Source organism: Delphinapterus leucas, chromosome 12 (assembly GCF_059928025.1).
Source record: "Delphinapterus leucas isolate spDelLeu-1000000601 "Yukka" chromosome 12, BTC_Dleu_Yukka2, whole genome shotgun sequence".
Classification (NCBI taxonomy): domain Eukaryota; kingdom Metazoa; phylum Chordata; class Mammalia; order Artiodactyla; family Monodontidae; genus Delphinapterus; species Delphinapterus leucas.
In genome coordinates, this window is record NC_143140.1 from 14,344,254 (window position 1) to 14,364,381 (window position 20,128).

General features: G+C 46.8%; 1 protein-coding gene across 9 annotated transcripts in view; it reads left to right on the plus strand.

The window, feature by feature from the left end:
• Positions 1–20,128, plus strand: part of SMAP1 (small ArfGAP 1) — a 149,005-nt gene that overhangs the window by 125,993 nt on the left and 2,884 nt on the right. For 8 of the 9 annotated variants that reach the window (XM_022590453.3, XM_022590452.3, XM_030759233.2 and 5 more), the window contains 3 exons: positions 12,450–12,577; positions 18,295–18,466; positions 19,365–19,672. In XM_022590453.3, the coding sequence (XP_022446161.1) occupies positions 12,450–12,577; positions 18,295–18,466; positions 19,365–19,672 (608 nt within the window). The remainder of the gene's footprint in view (positions 1–12,449; positions 12,578–18,294; positions 18,467–19,364; positions 19,673–20,128) is intronic. The other variant, XM_089921726.1, reaches the window with a different exon arrangement.

Genomic DNA, 20,128 nt, shown 5'->3' on the forward strand with positions numbered 1-20,128 from the left:
CTTAGAAACATAAGAGCTGAGCCAGGCCTGGCCCTTACCCTACAGACTCGCTCACTGACCTCGCACCTCCTCCTGAAGTGTCTGCCGCGTGTCCGGGCGCCGTCGTAGGCACTGGGGAGAGAGCTGTGAGGGAAGACAGACGAAGGTACCTGACCCCTGTCTGGGGAAACAGTGAAGAGATAGTTAAGTAAGATACGTCATGGTCATGTTTGCTAAGTGCTGTAGCTAAAAGAGAACGAAAGCAGTGGTGTGATTTTAAGCAGGGTTCGGGGGGTGGGCGTTGGGGGCCCCCTGAGATACCGTCGGAGGGAAGACCTGAGGAGGCTGGGGCTCCCTGGCTGTGCGCGGTGAGGCCAGGGCGGGTGCAGTGGCCCTGGGCATCCCCGCCGGGAGCGGGCGGGGCCAGGAGGAGGGCCCTGGCGTGGCTGCTGGCGAGTGACCCTGGGACCTGACTAAGGCTGCTACTCTGAGTGTCCTGGAAATGCATTGGAGGATTCAAGCAAAGAAGTACCTCATCCGACTTGGGTTTTTTAGGAGCCCTTACGGCTACCCTGTTGAGAATAGTGTAGCAAGGCGAGGCTGCAGGCTGGGGAGACAGGTGGAAGGGGGGAGTGGCCACGGGAGCTGCGAGAAGTAGCCGGTTCTGGGCCTGCTTTGAGAGAGAGCGCCAGTGGGGTTTGCTGCTGGGTGGAAGTTGTAGGGTGTTTCCCTTGGGGAGTGACCCTGCGGGACAGGCGGGCCTGCTAGGCGGTCCCCAGGAGCCGCGCCCGGGGGACAGGTGGCGGAACTGGTCTCGGGTGCCCAGCCCTTGGTGCGGTGCTGCTGCGTAGTGGCGAGCCTGGAGCTCGACCCCTGACCTCGGCAAACGCTTGTTCCTCTCGCTCTCAGTGCGTGGGTCAGCGCGGGCGTCTCTGCCTTCCAGCCGTTCACTGTCACACGGTATCTCCGTTTGTCGAGCTCCTGTCCGCGTGTCCCTGCCTTCCACCACCCAGTCTCAGAGTCCCTGGGTTTTAGGGTTTGGGGACGGCAGCACCCCTCTTCTGGTGTCAGTGTCTGGGAGAGTCAGCCGCGCTGGCAGCGGTTCCTCTTCTCTCACTCACGGGCCTGTGATCGGGAAGGCTGCTGTCTTTTTAGACGGGGGAGAGCGTCAGGAACCCGTGTCCTTAGGGGAGAACCGAGGTCTGCTTAGGGCAGGAAGGAGTGGCAGTGTTTGAGGGAGAGGTTAAGGGCGTAGAGAGGGCTTTGTGGGCGATGGGCGATTCTGGATCATGAGCTGGAATAGCTCCAGAGGTGGCAGGGTGGGCGCTAGGGTCAGAAAGAGGGATTGGGGGTCTTGCTGAGGGAGTGTTAGCAGCAGGAGACCGAGAGCCCTACCCAGAGCACATTGCAGCGCTTCCCTCCTGCTGCTTCTCAGTAACCTGAAAGGCACTTCCAGACTTTCAGAGAACAGCACTCCCAAACCGGATCGATAGTTGCTGTCGCCCTTGAGCAGCAGACTGTTTTTCTGCTGCCCAAGGTGAGCGTGGCGCTCTGGTTTTCCCCTGTAAAGTGAGACACAGTGGGGAGGAGGGGCAGGTGCCTTGCAGTCTGATTTATGGTCGTGCAGAAAAGATGGCATATCCCCATGTGAATGAGACCAGAACAGGCGTAAACTGAAAACATTTGCAGAAAATACAGAGAAAATTCCCACAGGGTTAGTTCAGTTACACAGCCATGGCGGGCCAGGATCCCAGGGTTACTGTGCGCTCAGGATCACGTTCAGTGGACTCCTATAGCGTGAGAGTCAAGATCATGTTTTAGAAATTCGAACTTCCCTTTAAACGGCCTTTTGGCAAATCTTTTTTTTAACCTGTTTTCTTCGGCTCACTTTTCCAGATCTACTCCCCATCCCAAGGTCAAATATAAAATGCTGTCTGTATACTTTCTAGCAGCAAGGGTCAGCAAATTCTTTTCTGAAAAGGGCCAAAGGTTTTTAGCTTTGCAGGCCTTACTCAGCTGTGCCCTGTGATGGGCACGAAGCGTACACGAGTGTGTGGGTGGTGACTGAGGCTGAGCCCTGCTGGACTTGAGGATGTGCTCGATCGTACCTGCAAGGGTGACTTTGCCTTTGGATGTTAACTTACGTTGGAAGCTTGTAGAAATACTATTTATTCAGTGCTTTACTGTCTGATATCAGAAGTGGGGTCATCGACTTGGTTATTACCTGCCCTCTGATCTTGGAAATAACCAAGATCTTAGGGCCCCTCTCGACTGAGGCCCAGAATGAACAAGCCCTGGATGCTCCAGACACAGACCCGCTTTCCTAGAATGTGTCCCCCGCTGTGTGAGAAGAGAATTGAAACTGGCTTCCAGGGCCTGTGCTCGCCACGCCCCTACACTGTATGCTCCTGTCTGTCCTCACATGATGAAAACTGACAGACTGCTTAGCAGTTGGTTAGGATAATCCCCCAGGCTTTTTTTTTCTTTCTTTTTCTAGAAGATCCCATCTGAGATTAGAGTCTTCAGGGGTGAGCACTGGCTGTCAGTGGAAGGTTTGAGCAGCATCGTAAACTGCAGGCTTCAGCTCAGTCTCCCCAGAGGTGGGGAGCCCTCCGCGGGTGTCTGTTCCGTGTGCGCACCGCTGCTGCCTGCTCCCTGCTCAGGAGGCTTTGACCGCAGGCCCATTGGGCACGGGGCGGGGTGTGTGTGTGTGTGTGTGTGTGTGTGTGTGTGTGTGTGTGTGAGTGTGTGTGTGTGACTCGGGGACCTCGAAAGAGCTCACAGAGAATCCACTGTGAGCTCGGTGATGAAAATCATACTGAACTATAGAGATGTATTTAGATAGAGGCTTCCTCAGTTTTTTCTTAATTGAAAAGCTCAAAGGAACATACAGTACAGCTTTGGGCAAGTTTTAAAGTCTTCGCTTCATGCCTCTGTTTCAGGAAATAAAAGCATTAGCTTATCACAGTAGCCAAGTTCAGGTGGGTTGACAATGCTAGTTAAACGTGGTTTTTAGTAAATAACTAGCTTAATTATCTAGTAATATATATTCCAGTTTTATATAATGAGAGGTGAATATATTACTTTTTTTCCTTAAATTTTTTTGTTTTTATAAGATTTTCTGGACAGAAAACAAACTAAAGGACGGAACACCCACAGAAAACACTCTAGTTACCTTTAAAGCAGAAAACTCCTGCAGGGAGATTTCTGTTTTTCAAAGGCCATACGCTGTCAAGTGAAGCAAGCTTGTGACTGGGCGGACTGAAAGAATGCCAGCCGTGGCCCAGCCCTGGACCCCGCCTGCGGCCCGGAGCTGTACACTCGGCGGATCCGGGGCTTGGGGTAGTTGTGTGCCACCCCTGTTTTCCAGGAGGGAGGAAAAGGGCCACTCTGTCTAGCGTGAGTGCCCGAAGTAATTTTGTAGTCTGTTACGCTTTTCAGTTATGGCTTAAAACCCGATAAAAATGTTTATTTTTTCTGCTGCCAAGTGTATGGTCCGCGAACGATTATAGACTGTTATTACCCTTTCAAAAAGGAGGTCTCGGGAATTGGTGGTAGTTCTGTGTGATCACACCTGTGGAGGGAGAGCAGGCAGGTGGGGGCCCGCGTCGCTGGGGGAGACCCGGCTGCCGGCAGCTCCTCGCGTGGCTCCGAGTCCGGGCTGGGAGGCAGCCGAGGGCGACAGGCAGGCCAGCGGGAGAACCAGCACGGCAACCCGGGGACGAGGGCGCAGCCCTGCCAGACCTGGGCCGAGAGCAGGAGGGCATCTTCACGGGCCTCCGGGGACCGTGCCGGCCACAGGAAGCAGGCAGGCGACGCTCAGGTGTTGAAGGAGCGAACACGGCTGTGGATGAGGCGCCTCGTGACTGCAGGTGGCTGAGCGTCTGAGCGTGGCTGAGATGGGCGGGGTCTGACAATTGTAGCGGGCGAGCAGTTTGGGGGGCGGCGCGGGGGGCGGTGAGGTCCGGAGCCGGGCTCCTCTTTCCTGCCCACTGTCCCGTCCCCCTCGGAGCCCTGGCTCTAAGCTCAGGCCCCAGCCCCCCGGCCTTAGGACCGCGTCCAAACTTTGGTGCATCAGTTGCTTTTCTCAGGAGGGAAAACTTCTCCCAGAAGATCCCCCAGCAGAGTTCTCAGGGACCCGCTGGGCCAGAATTGCATCCCGTGGCCTCTCTCCAGGGCGGGCGAGGCCTCTGCAGTGGAGACGGCTCTGCAGGCAGGAAGCCTCTGCGCAGCCCCTGGCCCAGGTGCGTGTCAGCCTGCGACGGCCCTTCAGCGGGGAGCATACTGTACACACACACACATCTTTGCCCCTTTTCCTTCTTCCCCCCACTTTTTTTTTTTTTTTTTTTAAAGAGACAAGGATACTGAAGCTGACAGAAGTTGGCTTCCAAGGCGCGGCTTCTGGACGACAGAACTGGGTTCAAACCCAGTTCTCCCTGACTTCACAGTCCAGTCTCGGCTCGTAGATGAACCGCAGCAAGATGTTTGACTCAAGTAGTAATTAAATTGTCATCTTGTTACTTTAAGAAACACTGAGATAGTGCCTACCGAGTGCCAGCCACTGTTTTGAGTGTTTACAGACATTTATTCGTTGGATCTTTGCAACAGCCCTGAAATTGGTGAACTACCGTTGTTTTCATTTTACGAATGAAGAAACTGAGGCGCAGAGAGGTTAAGTAAGTTGCCCAAAGTCACACCATTGGTAGATTACGGAGTCTGACCCGTGTTCTTAACTGTTAACACTGTGTTGAGCTCTGATAGGAAATGAAATTCCGAGACTGCCAGCTGACACTGTGTCACGTAAGACAGACATTAGGCCCATTTGTCCAGGGAACAGCTGGCAGCATCGTGGCACGGGGGAGCCCTGGAGTTAGAGGCGGTGCCCTGGGCTCTGGCGTCTTCACCAGGAAGTGAACGCAAGAGCCTCTCCGTGGTTGTTGGCCAGAGCGTGAACGAGTGGATCGTGTGACATAGGCAGCACAGTACTGTGCACAGAGTGGGGAGCACGTGTCTCTGTGGGGACTTGTCGGGGGCGGGGGTGCCCGGGGCTCCTGCGGGAGGTGCCGGGGAGAGCGATGGCTGCAGAGAGAGCTGACCTGTCCTATACAGTCTGGCTTCATACTTGCAGAGTTCTTGTCTCTTGAGGCTGTAACGTGGTACAGAAGTGTTTGAGATATATATCTTATATACATATGAAAGCTGTATATTTATATAATTTTTAAAGAGCAATCAGTTCTACGACGTTTACTTCTGAAACCGCTTCTCAGCAGTTTCAGATGCTCTCGGTCAGTGTGTGTGTCCCCTGAGAGGTGGCGGCACTGCGGACCCCTTTCAGCGCTGTCGTACCCGTCCACAGGGCACCCCCTGCCCCAAAGTCCCCCAGCTTGCGGGGACCTGCGGCAGGAGGGGCTTGGAAAGGAAGGGGTAAACAGAGCAGGAGGTTCACAGCAAATGTTAAGGCCACTCAGTCATTTCAGTAGATTAGCCTAAAAGCCATCTACTTAGCAGTAAGAAAAGTTAACTAAAAATTAAAAATAAATAATTCCACTTGACTCTCAGCCATCTTTTTTTAAGCTTTTGAAAACAGTTTGAAGCTTGAAAATTTTAATATGCTTCAAATGAATGTCTGTGACTTGAGTTTACAAGGTAACACACGTGGGAGTTTATTTCATTTCATAAGGCAAGTGTGTGTTTTAATATAAAGGAATTCCAAGTAACATTTTTATTAAGGAAAAGGCTTTAAATGGTTTCTTGAGTAGAAAATGAAAAGGGCTCTTTGAGTAACATGAAAACATACAAAGTTTTAAGAAGAAGGAGTTTTGCCGTTAAGGAGAGCATCACTGCATCTCATGGAAGCAGGCTTCTTTCTTTGATCCGTGCTGTTTCCACTTCAGATTCGCTCCTTCTCAGGATGACGCCTCACTAGTTACGGGTGAAGAATTAGACTCGGCACCTTACATTGCAGCCAGGGTGTGCTCAAGGCTGAGTGTTCACGGTCAGTCAAGAACAATAATGAAAAACATAACTTCCACTACTTACCATGTCCCTCTCTGCCTTACGCTAGATTAGTAATACACAAAATCTCATGCTGCTCTTTGAGATTTTTTATCATTTGTGCAAATAGATTATGACCAGCTAATGCCTCTGACATTCAAGTAAAGGATAAATTCATTAATATTTACTGAGCACCAGCCAAGTTCACGGGACTCTGGTAAATACGGGAGAGCACAGCTCCGTTTGTGTCTAGTAGTACAAGTGGGGATGCATCCACGTGCAGTCTGGAGATGAGAAGACAGAGGACTGTTGTTCAGGGAAGAGTGGGATTGTGGAAGAGAGATGTTTGTGAAAATTCAGCGTGAAACCTGGCATAGTGCCAAAATTCACAATTTGCATTTTATTTTCCTCCACTCAGAGGTTACTTTTCTTGCTGCTGCTAGTCAGAGGAGGAACAGATGAATTTTTCATGCTGTGCAAACTGACGTCAGGCAAACTCTCACGTGTCCTGGGGGTCATCTTTAGCATGAGTGGGCGCCGGGAAGGGCGAGCGAGCCCCCAGATACACGAGCTCCTCGCGCCTCCCCTTTGTAGAGTATCTTGTGATTTAAAGCCCGTCTGCTTCTTGTTGAGCAGACAGCTTCGGATGACCGACGGGTCAGGGCTGTGATGGTGCTTGGAGCAGAGCTGTGGAGAGGGGAGTAGGGAGGAGGTCGACCCAGGCATGGGCCGTCGTGTGTGTGTGTGTGTGTGTGTGTGGTGTGTGTGTGTGGTGTGTGTGTGGTATGTGTGTGGTGTGGTATGTGTGTGGTGTGTGTGGTATGTGTGTGGTGTGTGTGTGGTGTGGCGTGTGTGGTGTGTGCGGTATGGCGTGTGTGTGGTGTGTCGTATGTGGCGTGTGTGTGGTGTGTGCGGTATGTGTGTGTGTGTGGTGTGTGTGGTGTGTGTGTGGGGGGGCTGTGGCTGCAGCGATGCTCCCAGCTGTGGACAGAGTGATGCTGGAGGACAGGGTTCTGATTGAGAGAGAACTGCAGCCTCACTGCCACGGTGGCCTGGAGTAGGGATTCCAGCTGGGATGCAGTCGCGGTACCGAGGTGGCGGGTCGTGTGGCGCTGAGGCCGTGAGACCAGGAAGGGGGACGGCAGGGGTACCGGCAGCAGTGGCTGCAGGATCTTCCAGGAGAACGTGGACTCAGAGGAGGAGGCTTCCCGGGAGGAAGGCTCAGCGAGGGCCAGATGTGGGGGAGTGCAGAGGGCAGAGACCAAGAGGGGTTTGTAACCAGACCACTGGTTCTTTTCAGAATCAGTGTCATTATTTCCCTTCTTCTCCCAACAGAAGCAGGATTGCCCCCTGACTGTCGTTTTTCCCCGCGGCTCTGCTGTCCCCGAGAAACCCTCTGGTCTGTGTTTGGAAAGCATTTCAATTCACCAGTATTTGTGGAGCTTTTGCTCTGTGCCAACACTGATTGAGGAGGCAGCTGCGCCCTCTTTCTGACAGAGGATGGGGGGACAGGGCCTAGGCAGTCAGTGTGGTGCAAGTGTGAGCATGTGGGGCGTGCCCGTCACACTCAGTGTGTTCACATGCCGACAAAACCCAAAAATGACATTACTTATATTAAGGCACCTGGGAAGACTGCCGCTTTGCAGCCCCTGGATTTGGGGGGGAGGAGTTGGGAGGCTGCCTGGCCAGCGGGGGGGTGGGGCGCAGGCTGGGGGGGCCCGGGGGCGGGGCCGCGGGGGTCGCAGGGCTGGGGGCGGGGCCTCGTGCACTCAGTGGGGAGCTGGGGCCCAGGATGGCGCCCCCGACTGGGCGGTGAGGCCGGCCCCACCCTCTGTGCCCTCTTCTCGGGAGGTGGGGCAGCTGGCCCGGGAACTGTTTTAACCTTGGACGCGGTAGGGGCACTGCTTCTGTTTGGGGGAACCAGGAAAGGCTGCTCAAAAGGTTATAGCAGTTGAGTTTTCCAGCTGTACCACCAGACTTCTGTTGAAATCCTCGTCTTATTGTGTCAGAATCTCTGGAGGTGATGGGGGCGTTAAACTGAGACACTTTATATAGAGCTTGATCAGAGTACCCGGCAACAGAACTTAAAAATGTTAGTATTAATAGTGGGTTATTAAAAATCCAAACTGTTCTATTCTTATTTCCTTTTAGTTTATACATGGTATCATTCAAAAGCATTTGGAATGGGCCAGGAAGAAGACGCTAAATATTGTTTTAAGTACTTTGTTTACCTTTACTCATTTGGATTTTTGCTGTCAGGTGAGTTCTGGTATAGCCACGATTAATAGAATCGACAGCTACATGGAAGGTTTCTAGATGATAGAAATGGCCTTCATGACGTTGTGATATTTGAAATGCTACCTTCTTTCTAAGCATCTACCAGTGTGATGATGTGAAGTAGGCCAGTAACTGCGCGCTGGGCAGGCCTTCTGTTCGTGTGAGATGTAGCACTGATTTTTAACAACTTTCTTTGGCTCAAAACGTTTAAGCTTTTCTTGTGAATTTCTGGTATGTGTGCAGTATAAAACAGTCGTCTACCAACTCGGTTTTCAGATCAAACATTAGTCTGAAATCTTAAGGTAACTAGAAAGAAAATAGTTGCCCACAGGCAGCTAATTGTAGGCTTGATGCCTTGCCTTTAAAATGGAAATTCCTTCCCTGTTTTACTGCATTGTCTTCATTTCTTGTTTGCTCATTTCCTCTTCGAGGGGTCCTTTGTGCTTCATTATCCTTCTTTCTGGTGTTGTTCCAGCTAAGTTTCTGCCATTTGCCTCAGGCTGTTCTTGTACTCTGGCGCTCCCATTCTGTTTGCTGTCCACCGGCTACTGTTTCTGCATGTTGATGAGGGGGCCTGCGCTCCCCGCCCCTGCAGCCGGGCAAGGAGCCCGTGCGCACGGGGAGGTGCTGTGCGTGCAGGTCCTGATGCGCTATCTGCACAGACAGCCACTCCCGCCCTGGAGGCGCTGCGTGGCCTGGCCCTGGGCTCCCCAACCCCTGGAGGGGGAGGTTTCCATTGGTCTGGGTGTGTGTGCATGTGTGCCCATGTGTCTGTACACTCAAAATGTAGCCCATGTGGATTTAATTATTTTTCTTACATTATAGTGCTAATGTAAACATTTACATTGTTTAAACCATTTAGTTTGAATAAGACTTACTCTTTCTAAATTTTTAAATGTTTATCTGAAAAACTGCTTTTAACATCTTGGTATTCTCTGGCTTTTGTGGTCTCTGAGCTTCTATTTGATCGGCGAGGACTGTGCCGCTGGTGAACCCTTGATGGAGAGGCCGCGTTGAGCTGCAGTGGTTGTGACGGGGCTGCCCGTGCGGCCCAGGTGCCCCTCCGTGGCCGCACCGGCCGGGCCCCTCACTGTACCCTGAGGATGCTGGGCCTGGCAGGAGGATGGGGGCGGTGGTGTGTGTGTGTGTGGAGACAGGCTGGCGCGGAGTGGTTTCTGAACTGTTGATGCCACTGCTTCTCTAACTTTGTACTAATAATTATTAACTATGTAAGGGTTGGTTTTTAATGTTCAGACTTTTAAGTGATTTCTTTATCTACAGCTGTAACTACATGACTTTTGTGTAATGTGGCTTAAAGAAAGGAGCACGCACTGGTCCAGGGCTCAGAAGACTTCATTCTAGTACAAGTTTTGCTGCTTCACTAGGGAAGGGACATTGAGTCTTTAATCTCTCTGTGCCCTGGTTTCTGTAACTGGGGGTGATGGAAGGAGATGCCTTCTCATCCTCCATGGAGACAGAAATGATAACATGGAAACGTTCTTTTAGAAAGTCCAGGAAGCAGGTGATGTTTATAGTGAATGGTAATGATTACTAGCCTTCCCCTGTCCTTTTTAAATTCTGAAAATAAAAAACACAAGTTTTGAAACAAATTGAAACAGTCCTTGGTAGAGAATGTGTTTTAGCAAGCCAAATGTAGTAAGTCAAATTAGCAGACATTGAAATCCAGTGGGAAAACTCGTTGGGAATTTGTGTACTGATTTTGCAAGGGCAAGACGTTTTCATGTAAGTTAAGGATTTGTTTTTCGACAATTCTGTGAATGCTTAGCTTTTTTAGTAACAAGGAGAATTGATGGGAGTTTCAATCCGTCATATTAGGGGATTGTGTGGGGAGAAGACTGGAGGACTTCGAACAGACTTAAAAGACTGTACTACTTTGAACAGACTTAAAATTTCTGAAACATGTTCAGTTTCTAAAGTAATGCAAACACATTATTTGCCTGTAGTCGCTGAGCCTCTTGGTTCTCACACAGCGCATCCTGAACTCACTGATGTTGTACAAGCCAATTGACATGTCCTGGGGCAAAAAATAGATTGATACCTTTTTCCCCAATTCACCAAAAATAATAATAGTGGTAATAATAATAAGTTAATGATAGCATTTTCTCATGTTTAAGGTTTTTTTTAATATAAATTTTTCCTAATTGTTAGTGTTTGCTATTACTTGAAACAGCAAAAAGTTTTAACTGAAAAACTGGAAATAGTTACTTATGCTCATTTTTACTTTTGTTCCTCTTGGTTGTGGTTTATTTTGGAGGACATGTGCTTCTGTTTGTGAGTTTAAGTTGCATGAAATAGTCATATTTTCTGCTAATAAAGTGCTTCCATGTTCATGTGATAGAATGAACATGTCTGTTTGATGAGGTTGCTCCCCTGTCCTCAGCTCTGTAGCTTAGGGGTTCAAGCACCACGGACTCACATGGCAGTGTTATTTGAGCTTCTTTACTGAGTTGTGGATGGCACAGAGATGTTCCTTTAGTTGTGTTTTAAATCTAGAATACCCTGTCCTTCTAAAATATTTTATTTCTGGTTCATATTACCTGATGTACTACACATCAGGTAAATGGAACGTGGAATGGGCTGGAAAACATAAAATAGCACCTGAAAGAAGTCTAACTTCAGAATGAATGTTGCCGCTTTGAATGAGTTAGAAATGGAAAAAATTACTTTCATGTATGAGTTATATTTGAATTCTTTTATGTCATGGTTGTGTGTTAGCTTAAAATTCTGTATATTATAAATTAGTAATAATCTACGCATTGTTTTATTGCTTCACCTTTAAATTGTCCGTAGTGCTTATAGAGATATAACATGTGTAACGCATAAACATATGTGCTGAGTATATTTTTTTATGGCTCTGATAATGTGATATCATGGAAAATTATTGAAAAATATTTGCAGTTGGTTTCTTCCAAACTAACCTTTCATGGGTTTCACACACACTTTTATAAATTAAGTAGTAAAGAATATTTTACTGTGACCATTTGTTCATTGCAATTAATGATAATTTGTTTCACTGAAGCTTAAACAGGGAAATAAAAGATACTAATTTCTATAGTTACACCTCAAAAAAAGAGAAGAAATCTGTGAGTTTCTGTGGGTTGTGTTAGAAATACCTAGTACGTGGTAGATCTTGCGTTAAATCTGTTCAGTATCCAAGGATACTCTGTGCAAGACGTCCATCCCCCTCCTTGTCGAAGACGTCTTAGAAGATGCCTCATTTGCCTTTGAGGAGTGTGTGGTTCAGCAGAGGGATCAAGTGAGGTTGTAAGCTGTAAAGTGGGAGCTCGATTAGGATGTAAGTCCTCGGAGATTGGAATTGTGATGTTCTGAACTGCTCCTTGGGTCGTGACCACGGAAAACTGAGCTGTGTGAGCTGTCCTGCTCCCTGAAACCCCATGCTTGCAAGCTCTCTGCACCGCCCCCCACCCGGCCCCCCACCCGACACTTGGGAGTTCTGGACTGACGTCAGGGGTGTCGGTGCCGCCCGGCGGCTCAGTGCACCCAACACTGAGGGTGGCCGCACTTGAGTACAGAAAGGGTCTGTTTCAGTGTTTTGTGGATACTTCCTACGGAATCAGTGTATAGTGTATGTTTGTTTTCTTTCTGTCCAGTTTTTTTCCTTACGTAACTTTAAAATTTAACATTCCAGACATTTTAAACCATTAAAATTTATTTCCAAGGTAGGTAAACGTGATATGAAGTAATATTGGAAACACTCACACACACGCGCACACACACACACACATGCATATTTATGGAGAGGCATCCTTCGTAGGAACATGGTATCGTATCCCAGCTTAGCCAGTGACCACAAAAGTAGTGCCAGTTTCATAAGGTTATGGGATTAAATGAGTTAATATATGTAAAGTACTCAGAACAGTACCTTACATGTAAGGAAGCATCAGGACACAGAATAATGTCAATAGTATAATACCATTTGTTAAAAAGGGGTTTGCATATATACTTAGAAACTGGTGGGTAAATAATATTTCTTTGAGAACAAACAAAACTGGAAATGGTTTCTTTGGGAGAGAGGAGAGAGCCTGGGGTAGAAGGAGGGCATACATTTTGTTGTTAACTTTTTGAACTTTTAACCATATATTTTTAGAATAAAGCCATGTTTCAAGTAATTTAAGAGATTCTAGAATCTTTAAGACAAGAATCTACGTTCTTTTCAGACGGCCCTGCCGAGGTGCCAGTGACTAATGGGAACACAGCCACGGGACAGGCCTTGAACGATGATCTGGACATCTTTGGACCGATGATTTCTAATCCCTTACCTGCAACCGTCCTGCCGCCAGCTCAGGTATGTGTTAAGAGTATGGTTTTACACTGTGTATTTTCTTTTTGGAAAGTTTCAATTTTGGATTGTTTCTTACTTGAAAGCCTCTAGATCTTTAGGCCAGGAGTTGGCTAACTAAGCCTGCAGCTTGTTTTTGCAAATAAAGTGTGATTGGAGACGGCCACTCCGTTTACTTACACGCTGTCTGTGGCCGCTTTCACTCTGCAAAAGCAAGTTGAGCAGTTGCAGCAGATATTCCGTGACCCACAAAGCCTAAGAGTCACTGTCTAAAGTTTGCTAACTCTTGCTCTAGGCAAACGGTGCTTAGAATGAGTAAGTGGGAAAACTCGGACTGTTTCAGCCTTGCCTGCGATCCACAAGGTTACTTACTTCAGAGGGTTTTGAACTGTTTGGCGTGTGAACGTGGACTAGAAGCCCGTAGTTCTTTTCTTGCGCTCTGTCGGGCCAGCCCAGGACAGTGTTTCCTTCCGGGTGCCGGGAAACTGAGAACAAGAAATTCTAGCAAACTCAGTACCCATATGCTTTTTTATGAAGACACGTTATTTCTTAGCCTTAAAATCTGCCTTTTTTTATTTTAATGATTTTTTAAAAAATTATTTAGAACGTAATACTAACAATAAAGATTTTTAAAAAGTATCAGTGGTAAAGAAATTTTGACTTGCCTTCTTAACTTTACATGGAATTTTTTTTTTCTTTTTTGCCTTTATTCTTTTTTTTTTTTTAATTGAAGTCTAGTTGATTTACAGTGCTGTGTTAGGTTCAGGTGTACAGCAAAGTGATTCAGTTATACATATATGTTCTTTTTCAGATTCATTCCCCCTATAGGTTATTACAAAATATTGAGTATAGTTTCCTGTGCTATATAGTAGGTTCTTGTTGGTTAACTGTTTTGTATATAGTAGTGTGTATATGTTAATCCCAAACTGATTTATCCCTCCCCCCCTTTCCCCTTTGGTAACCATAACTTTGTTTTCTATGTCTGTGAGTCTATTTCTGTTTTGTAAGTAAGTTCATTTGTGTCGTATTTTATTGATTGATTGATTGCCACACCACACAGCATGTGTGGGACCTTACAGGGATCAAACCCGTGCCCCCCACCCCCTGCAGTGGAAGCGAGGAGTCTTAACCACTGGAATGCCAGGGAAGTCCCTGTGTCGTATTTTAGATTCCACATACAAGTGATATCATATCATATTTGTCTTTTCTCTGACTTCACTCAGTATGATAATCCCTAGGTCCATCCAAGTTGCTGCAAATGGCATTGTTTCATTCTTTTTATGGCTGAGTAATATTCCATTGTATATACGTACCACATCTTCTTTATTCATACCTCTGTTGATGGACGTTTAGGTTGCTTCCATGTCTTGGCTATTGTAAACAGTGCTGCTATGAACATTGGGGTGCATGTGTCCTTTTGAATTACGGTTTTCTCTGGGTATATGCCCAGTAGTGGGATTGCTGGGTCGTATGGTAGTTCTATTTTTAGTTTTTTAGGGAACCTCCATACTGTTCTCCATAGTGGCTGCACCAATTTACATTCCCACCAACAGTGCAAGAGGGTTCCCTTTTCTCCACACCCTCTCCAGCGTTTATTGTTCGTAGATTTTTATGGTGATGGCCATTTTGACCAGTGTGAGGTGGTACCTCATTGTAGTTTTGATTTGCATTTCTCTAATAATTAGAGATGTTGAGCATCTTTTCATGTGCTTTTTAGCCATCTGTATGTCTTTGGAGAAATGTCTATTTAGGTCTTCTGCCCATTTTTGGATTGGGTTGTTTGGTTTTTTTGATATTGAGCTGCATGAGCTGTTTGTATATTTTGGAGATTAATCCCTTGTCGATCACATCTTTTTTTTTTTGTTAAATATTTTTTCACCTTTATTGAGGTATAATTGAAAAATAAAATTATATGTTTAAAATGTATAACGTAATGTGTTGATATATGTATTCGTTGTGAAGATTCCTACCACCAAGTTAATTAACACATCTATTATCTCGCAAATTTACCTTTTTTGTGTGTGAGAATGCTTAAAATCTACTCTCATTGAATTTCATTTATACAATACAGTATAATCAACTATAGCTACCATGTTATGCATTAGATCCTCAGATCTTACATCTTATAACTGAAAATGTGTACCTGCCTCCCAGCCCTTGGCAAACACCATTCTGCTCTGTTTCTATGGGTTTGCCTTTTTTTTTTTTTTTTTAAGATTTCACATATAAGTGATACCGTGCAGTATTTGTCTTTAAGGTGAGATATTAATATATAACTTTCAGGGACATAGGTTACTCTTAAGCCCACAACTTAAGATTCTGTTTTGGGTTTTTGTTTGTTTGTTTGTGTTTTTTTTTTTGCGGTACGGGGGCCTCTCACTGTTGTGGCCTCTCCCGCTGTGGAGAACACGCTCCGGACGCGCAGGCTCAGCGGCCATGGCTCACGGGCCCAGCCGCTCCGTGGCACGTGGGATCCTCCCGGACCGGGGCACGTACCCGTGTCCCCTGCATCGGCAGGCGGACTCCCAGCCACTGCGCTACCAGGGAAGCCCGAGATTCTGTTTTAAATTTACAAATAAGCAACTAGTTTTTTGTAGTAAAGTATAATTTTTGAGGTAAAATATTTCTCTTTCTCTAGAAAACCTGAGCCAAATGGGAATTGTTTGGATGGAAAGTTTTAACAAGAAAGAACCAATGTCTTATTAGGAAGACGAATTACGTATATTTTTATTATATATATTTATTGTCATTATGATAGTCATTGTATAATTAACGCTGGAATTGAGCAAATAGATTTCTGAGGAATCATTAGTTTAAGTGGAGCTTTATCTGCAGCATCGCTGTTTATTTTCAGAGAAGATAGCTTTATTTTATGGCTTTGCCTCTTCTCCTCCTTCCCCCAACACGTAAAAAGAGGAACTAAGTATTGCTAGTATCGTTTTGGTTAACATTAATTACCTTGTGAATGTGTGCAGCCGTGGGTATGCGTGTGGTAGTAAAAGAAAAAGTCTAACACTAACATTTTGGGTGTGGAAAGAAGTATTTGGGATACTTGACAGTCCGAGCATGCAAAGCAGCTTCTTTTGGTCTAGCGTTCTAGCGGGGCCGTTCGGCCGGCCCGCCTTCCTTAGACTCCACTGTGGGGCGGGAACCGCTCTGCAGCTGCTTGGGCGTTAGACCCCAGGCCAGCCGAGGCCCCGTGGGTTCTGTGCAGGGAGAGCAGCGAGCCGGACAGTGCGGACCTCAGCCCCCCTCAGTGTGCGTGCAGCTCCTCCTCGTGCCCCCAGGGCCGCCCTGGCCTTCGTGCTGGGCCTCTGTACCTGAGAGGAAACAGGGCAGGTCTTCAAAATCACATCTCATTCTTTTTCTGGAATGTTTTTGGACCAAAATGGTGTCAGTTTTATGGAGCCCTCTAAAATAATTTGGTGAACAGAATTATCTTCCCTCCAAACTACATGTAAAGACTCTAATCCAGACATTTTGTCAAAATAATGTCTTTGAAAATTGGGGGAGGGAGAGAGAAGGTGGGTTAAAGCACACATTTTACACACACACACTGTACATAGTTTACTAATTTGGTGGCTTTTTATGCTGTGAAATTGAATTGGACCCCACTAGGAATTACTCTGAACCCTGCTTCTTTCAGTCCTGATTTTCTGAGTGTGGTGCAAATTCTGGTTGAAGATTTCCCCTCACGTGAATGTGAGCTGGATTGATGTGACCGTCTGCTTTCCTGTCTGGCTGTGCAGTCTTCCCTGAGGGGCTGGGGACGCTCAGCTGACCCGAGAGGACGCGTGTACTGGGGGTTGAGGGGGCGTCGTTCCAGTGTCCCCCAAGATGACACGTAGAAGCCCTCCCTTTCCTGTTCTGTCCATAATATCCACATCCCCACAGCATCTAGACTCACACAGGTGCTGTGGCCTGTCCTCGGTTTGGCCCCGGATCCCAGACGGCCAGAGAGCCTTTGGCTGGGGATCCTGCAGCCTCCGGAAAGTGCGCACGTACCGGCAGCAGTGGTTCTCCTTTTACCTTGGAGTGGTCCTGCCGGCACGTGGGGAGCCCCCATCACCTGCCCTGTAAATGGCCGTTCGAGCACCTGCTAGCCAGGCTGCCAGGTGGCTGTGCTTAGACTGTGTCCCTGTGGAGGCAGGCGTTCATCGGAAGAAACACATGCGTCTGGAGCACGGGGCTGCTCTAGCCTGAGGTGGAATAATAGTAGCTTTCCCAAGCACTTCGGGTTTTCTCACACGTCTGTGTCCTCCTCAGGGAACAGATCCCAGGGTTTTGAGCAGGTTCTTAGACTGAACAGAAACTAAACGTGCTGGAGGATCATTTAGTGAGGTGTGGCTGCTTTGTCACCTAGCAACACTAACAGCAATGCTGGCATCTGCCAAGCACTCCTTGTGGCTGTCGGGCGTGGCGGTAAGGCAGCTCCTCCCTGGGCCCAGAGGAGGGCGTGGGAAGGTGGAGTGGCAGGTCCGAGGGCACTGGGGCGAGCCTGCAGGCTGGCTGCAGGGCCCACGCTCTCGGCCTCTGCCTTCTGCTGCTTCATTGCTACGTCAGATATATTTGATTCAAGCCCACTGTTGTATTTGAATTCCATCATGTCCGGTTTCTTACACATTTCAGATCTTTTGCAAAATTATGTGGCTTTTTTTCCTATCTTAAAATTCTTGTTTGATGTCATAATAGATTCAAAATATTGTTCTGCTTAAGTTAGTTTGTGAGCATAATGCTTGGATGCTAATTTATTGAAAGGTTTTTTAGCCAAGGCATTAAATGTTTGATTTTTTAAAAATTCAAGCCAAATCATGTACACTATGATTTAACTTCTACTTGCTGCTCACCTCATTCTATAGTTTGAGAATACTCTTATCCAGTTTTTACTAGTCTTCATAGACTTCTCTGAAACTCTTCATATCTAAGTCAATTCCCTATACGCAAATGTGATTGAATATTTAGTGACCGCAGAGATCATTAAAGTGAGGTGTCAGTTGTGACTGTGTAATACTATCTTTGTGCAAGATACAGGAGATGAAGTGAAATTTTTTGTTTTGTATTACAATATGCACATGCTCATTTGTATTCGTCTTCTTACCCCTGTCTACAAGCGGAATGCAAGGTGTAGGGGAGAGTGCAGGTGGTCGCAGTTTTGCTGGACCTCATATCTGGGTAGACTGGAAGCATTCTAATATTGCGGTAAAAACGGATTAGATTCGGTTCATAAAAATATCATGATGTTGCTTTTGAAAATCAAAACTTTTCTTTTCCCCCCCAAAGAAGACAAAATCGGCCATTGCAGGACCCTCCTGCAGTCTGCTGTAGTTGTAGAAATGTTCTTCACTCCAAGGGATACCAGTTCTTGGCAGCAGTGATTGTGCGAACAATCAGGAGATGTGCGAACGTCTCCCAGGAATGCTGGTCCTCAGGCGGCACCACATGCCTGTTGTTGAAGCCACTGTGGTCAGGATGTAGTGGGCAGAACTCTGCATCAGAGAGGTTCTGTCTACTCCTTTTACATTAACAGATTCAAAATAGGAAATGTTCCTCTATCCTGCACGTAGGTTTTGCATGGGCTTTGTCAGCGATTCCCTTTAGTGTCACCATGTTACCTTCTACAGTTGTTTAGTTTCTAATTTCATAACTTCATTTGGATTTCAAGGAATGGATGAGCTGTGTTTTATTATGCAGAATTCGACAGCTTGTTTTGGTATCTGTCTCAGGGGACGTCCTCTGTACCAGCAGTTGCCGCTCTGTCTGCAGTGACATCTGGGGATCTGGATCTATTCACTGAGCAAACTACTAAGTCAGAAGAGGTGGCCAAGAAACAGCTCTCCAAAGACTCCATCTTGTCTCTGTATGGCACGGGGACCACCCAGCAGCAGAGTGCTCCTGGTAATGCATTTGAAATCTGCTTTCCGTGAATCGCAGTGACATCACTAGAAGTGTATTCTTTGTGCTTATGTAATGTCAGTTACATTTCTTCCTTGTTTTTCCTGTGTAGTGAGTGCTTTTGTTGTGGTGGTTTACACAACTACAAAACTGAAATGAAAGAAGCATTAGGATTAGAACGCACAAAACTTTATTCATTTAGGATTAACAAGCTGGTCGCATGTCACTTAATGTTTTACAAGCCTTATAGGACAGGGATTATCTTTGAAGAATTATTTAAATTTGATTTGCCTGAAGTTTATAACTCTGTACATTGTGGTATTCTTTCTGCACGTAAACAGTAAGTCTGAAATATCACATGAAATCAAAAAAAGCTTTGAGGTTTTTTTTTAATATATCAAAAAGAAATACTAGCATGGTAAAGATTTATGTTTACACAGTTTTAATCTGTCATTTCCTCTAAAATAATGGGCTGCATTTCACGTAAGAGCTGAAATTATATGACGTCTCAGCTGCTTCCATCAAAACCAGAGACAGTCCACTCTGACTTGTTTACTTGGTAGTGAGAGACCAGTGGTGCAAATCAGCAGAAACACAGTCTCATGCTATATAGTTTGGTCTTCACAGTGGATATTTTATGTAGCTGTTGCACAGGATTTATTTGCCCTAGTTAAATTTGCTCAGGCTCCTAACTGATTTGTCTGCTTCCTGGAAGTAACCAGCCCTGAGGGTGCAGGTGTGAGCTGCTCTGAGCAACAGGAGCCAGACCAGAAGGAAAGCCTTTGCCGTGGGTAGTTCAGCAAGACGGGCTTCTGTTTCTGTGCTGACAGAGGCGAGTGCAGCGCTATGCGGTAACCCTGTTCTCTTCGTTTGTTTTCTCTGCTCGGTTCTTCTGCTGCAGGTGTGTTTATGGGACCCACAAATATACCGTTTCCCTCACAAGCACCGGCTGCATTTCAAGGCTTCCCGTCCATGGGCGGGCCTGTGCCTGCAGCTCCTGGCCTTGCGGGAAGCGTGATGGGGCCGAGCGCGGGCGTGATGGTGGGCGTGCCCCTGCCCAACGGCTTCATGGGAAACGCACAGACTGGGGTGATGCCACTTCCGCAGAGTGTGGTCGGCCCCCCAGGAGGGATGGTGGGACACGCGGGTGCAGCCCAGAGTAAGTTTGGCCTGCCGCCAGCTCAGCAGCCCCCATGGAACCTCTCCCAGGTAGGGTCCTTTCTCTCCAATTTCTCCAAAATCAGAGAAACCAGATCTTGTTTTCTAAATGGTTTTATTTGTTTTTAAATCTAACAATCTGGCAGAAAGAATTGAGTAGGGATAATGTTATAAAAGGTAAAAACTGTCTAATCAAATAGACAAATGAGCTGTCATTGTTCCTATATTTAGAATATTCTGTAGAGAATGTTAAGCATTTTTTCATTTCTGATTATAACACAGCTGTAATGGAGAATGTCCCTCATTTGTTTGTAACAGCTAGAAATTATCTTGGGCATCTTTTGAAATTAGCACCAAGCTTTAAACCCAGCCCCCTGGTGGGTTGTTTGTATACACCACTTAGACCAACCTATTTTCACTAATAATTTTGGGGGCTCTTGGTAACTTTCACAAATTAGAAAACAACCCAGCCTCATACTCTCAGAGCACTGTTTTTGAGAGATCTAG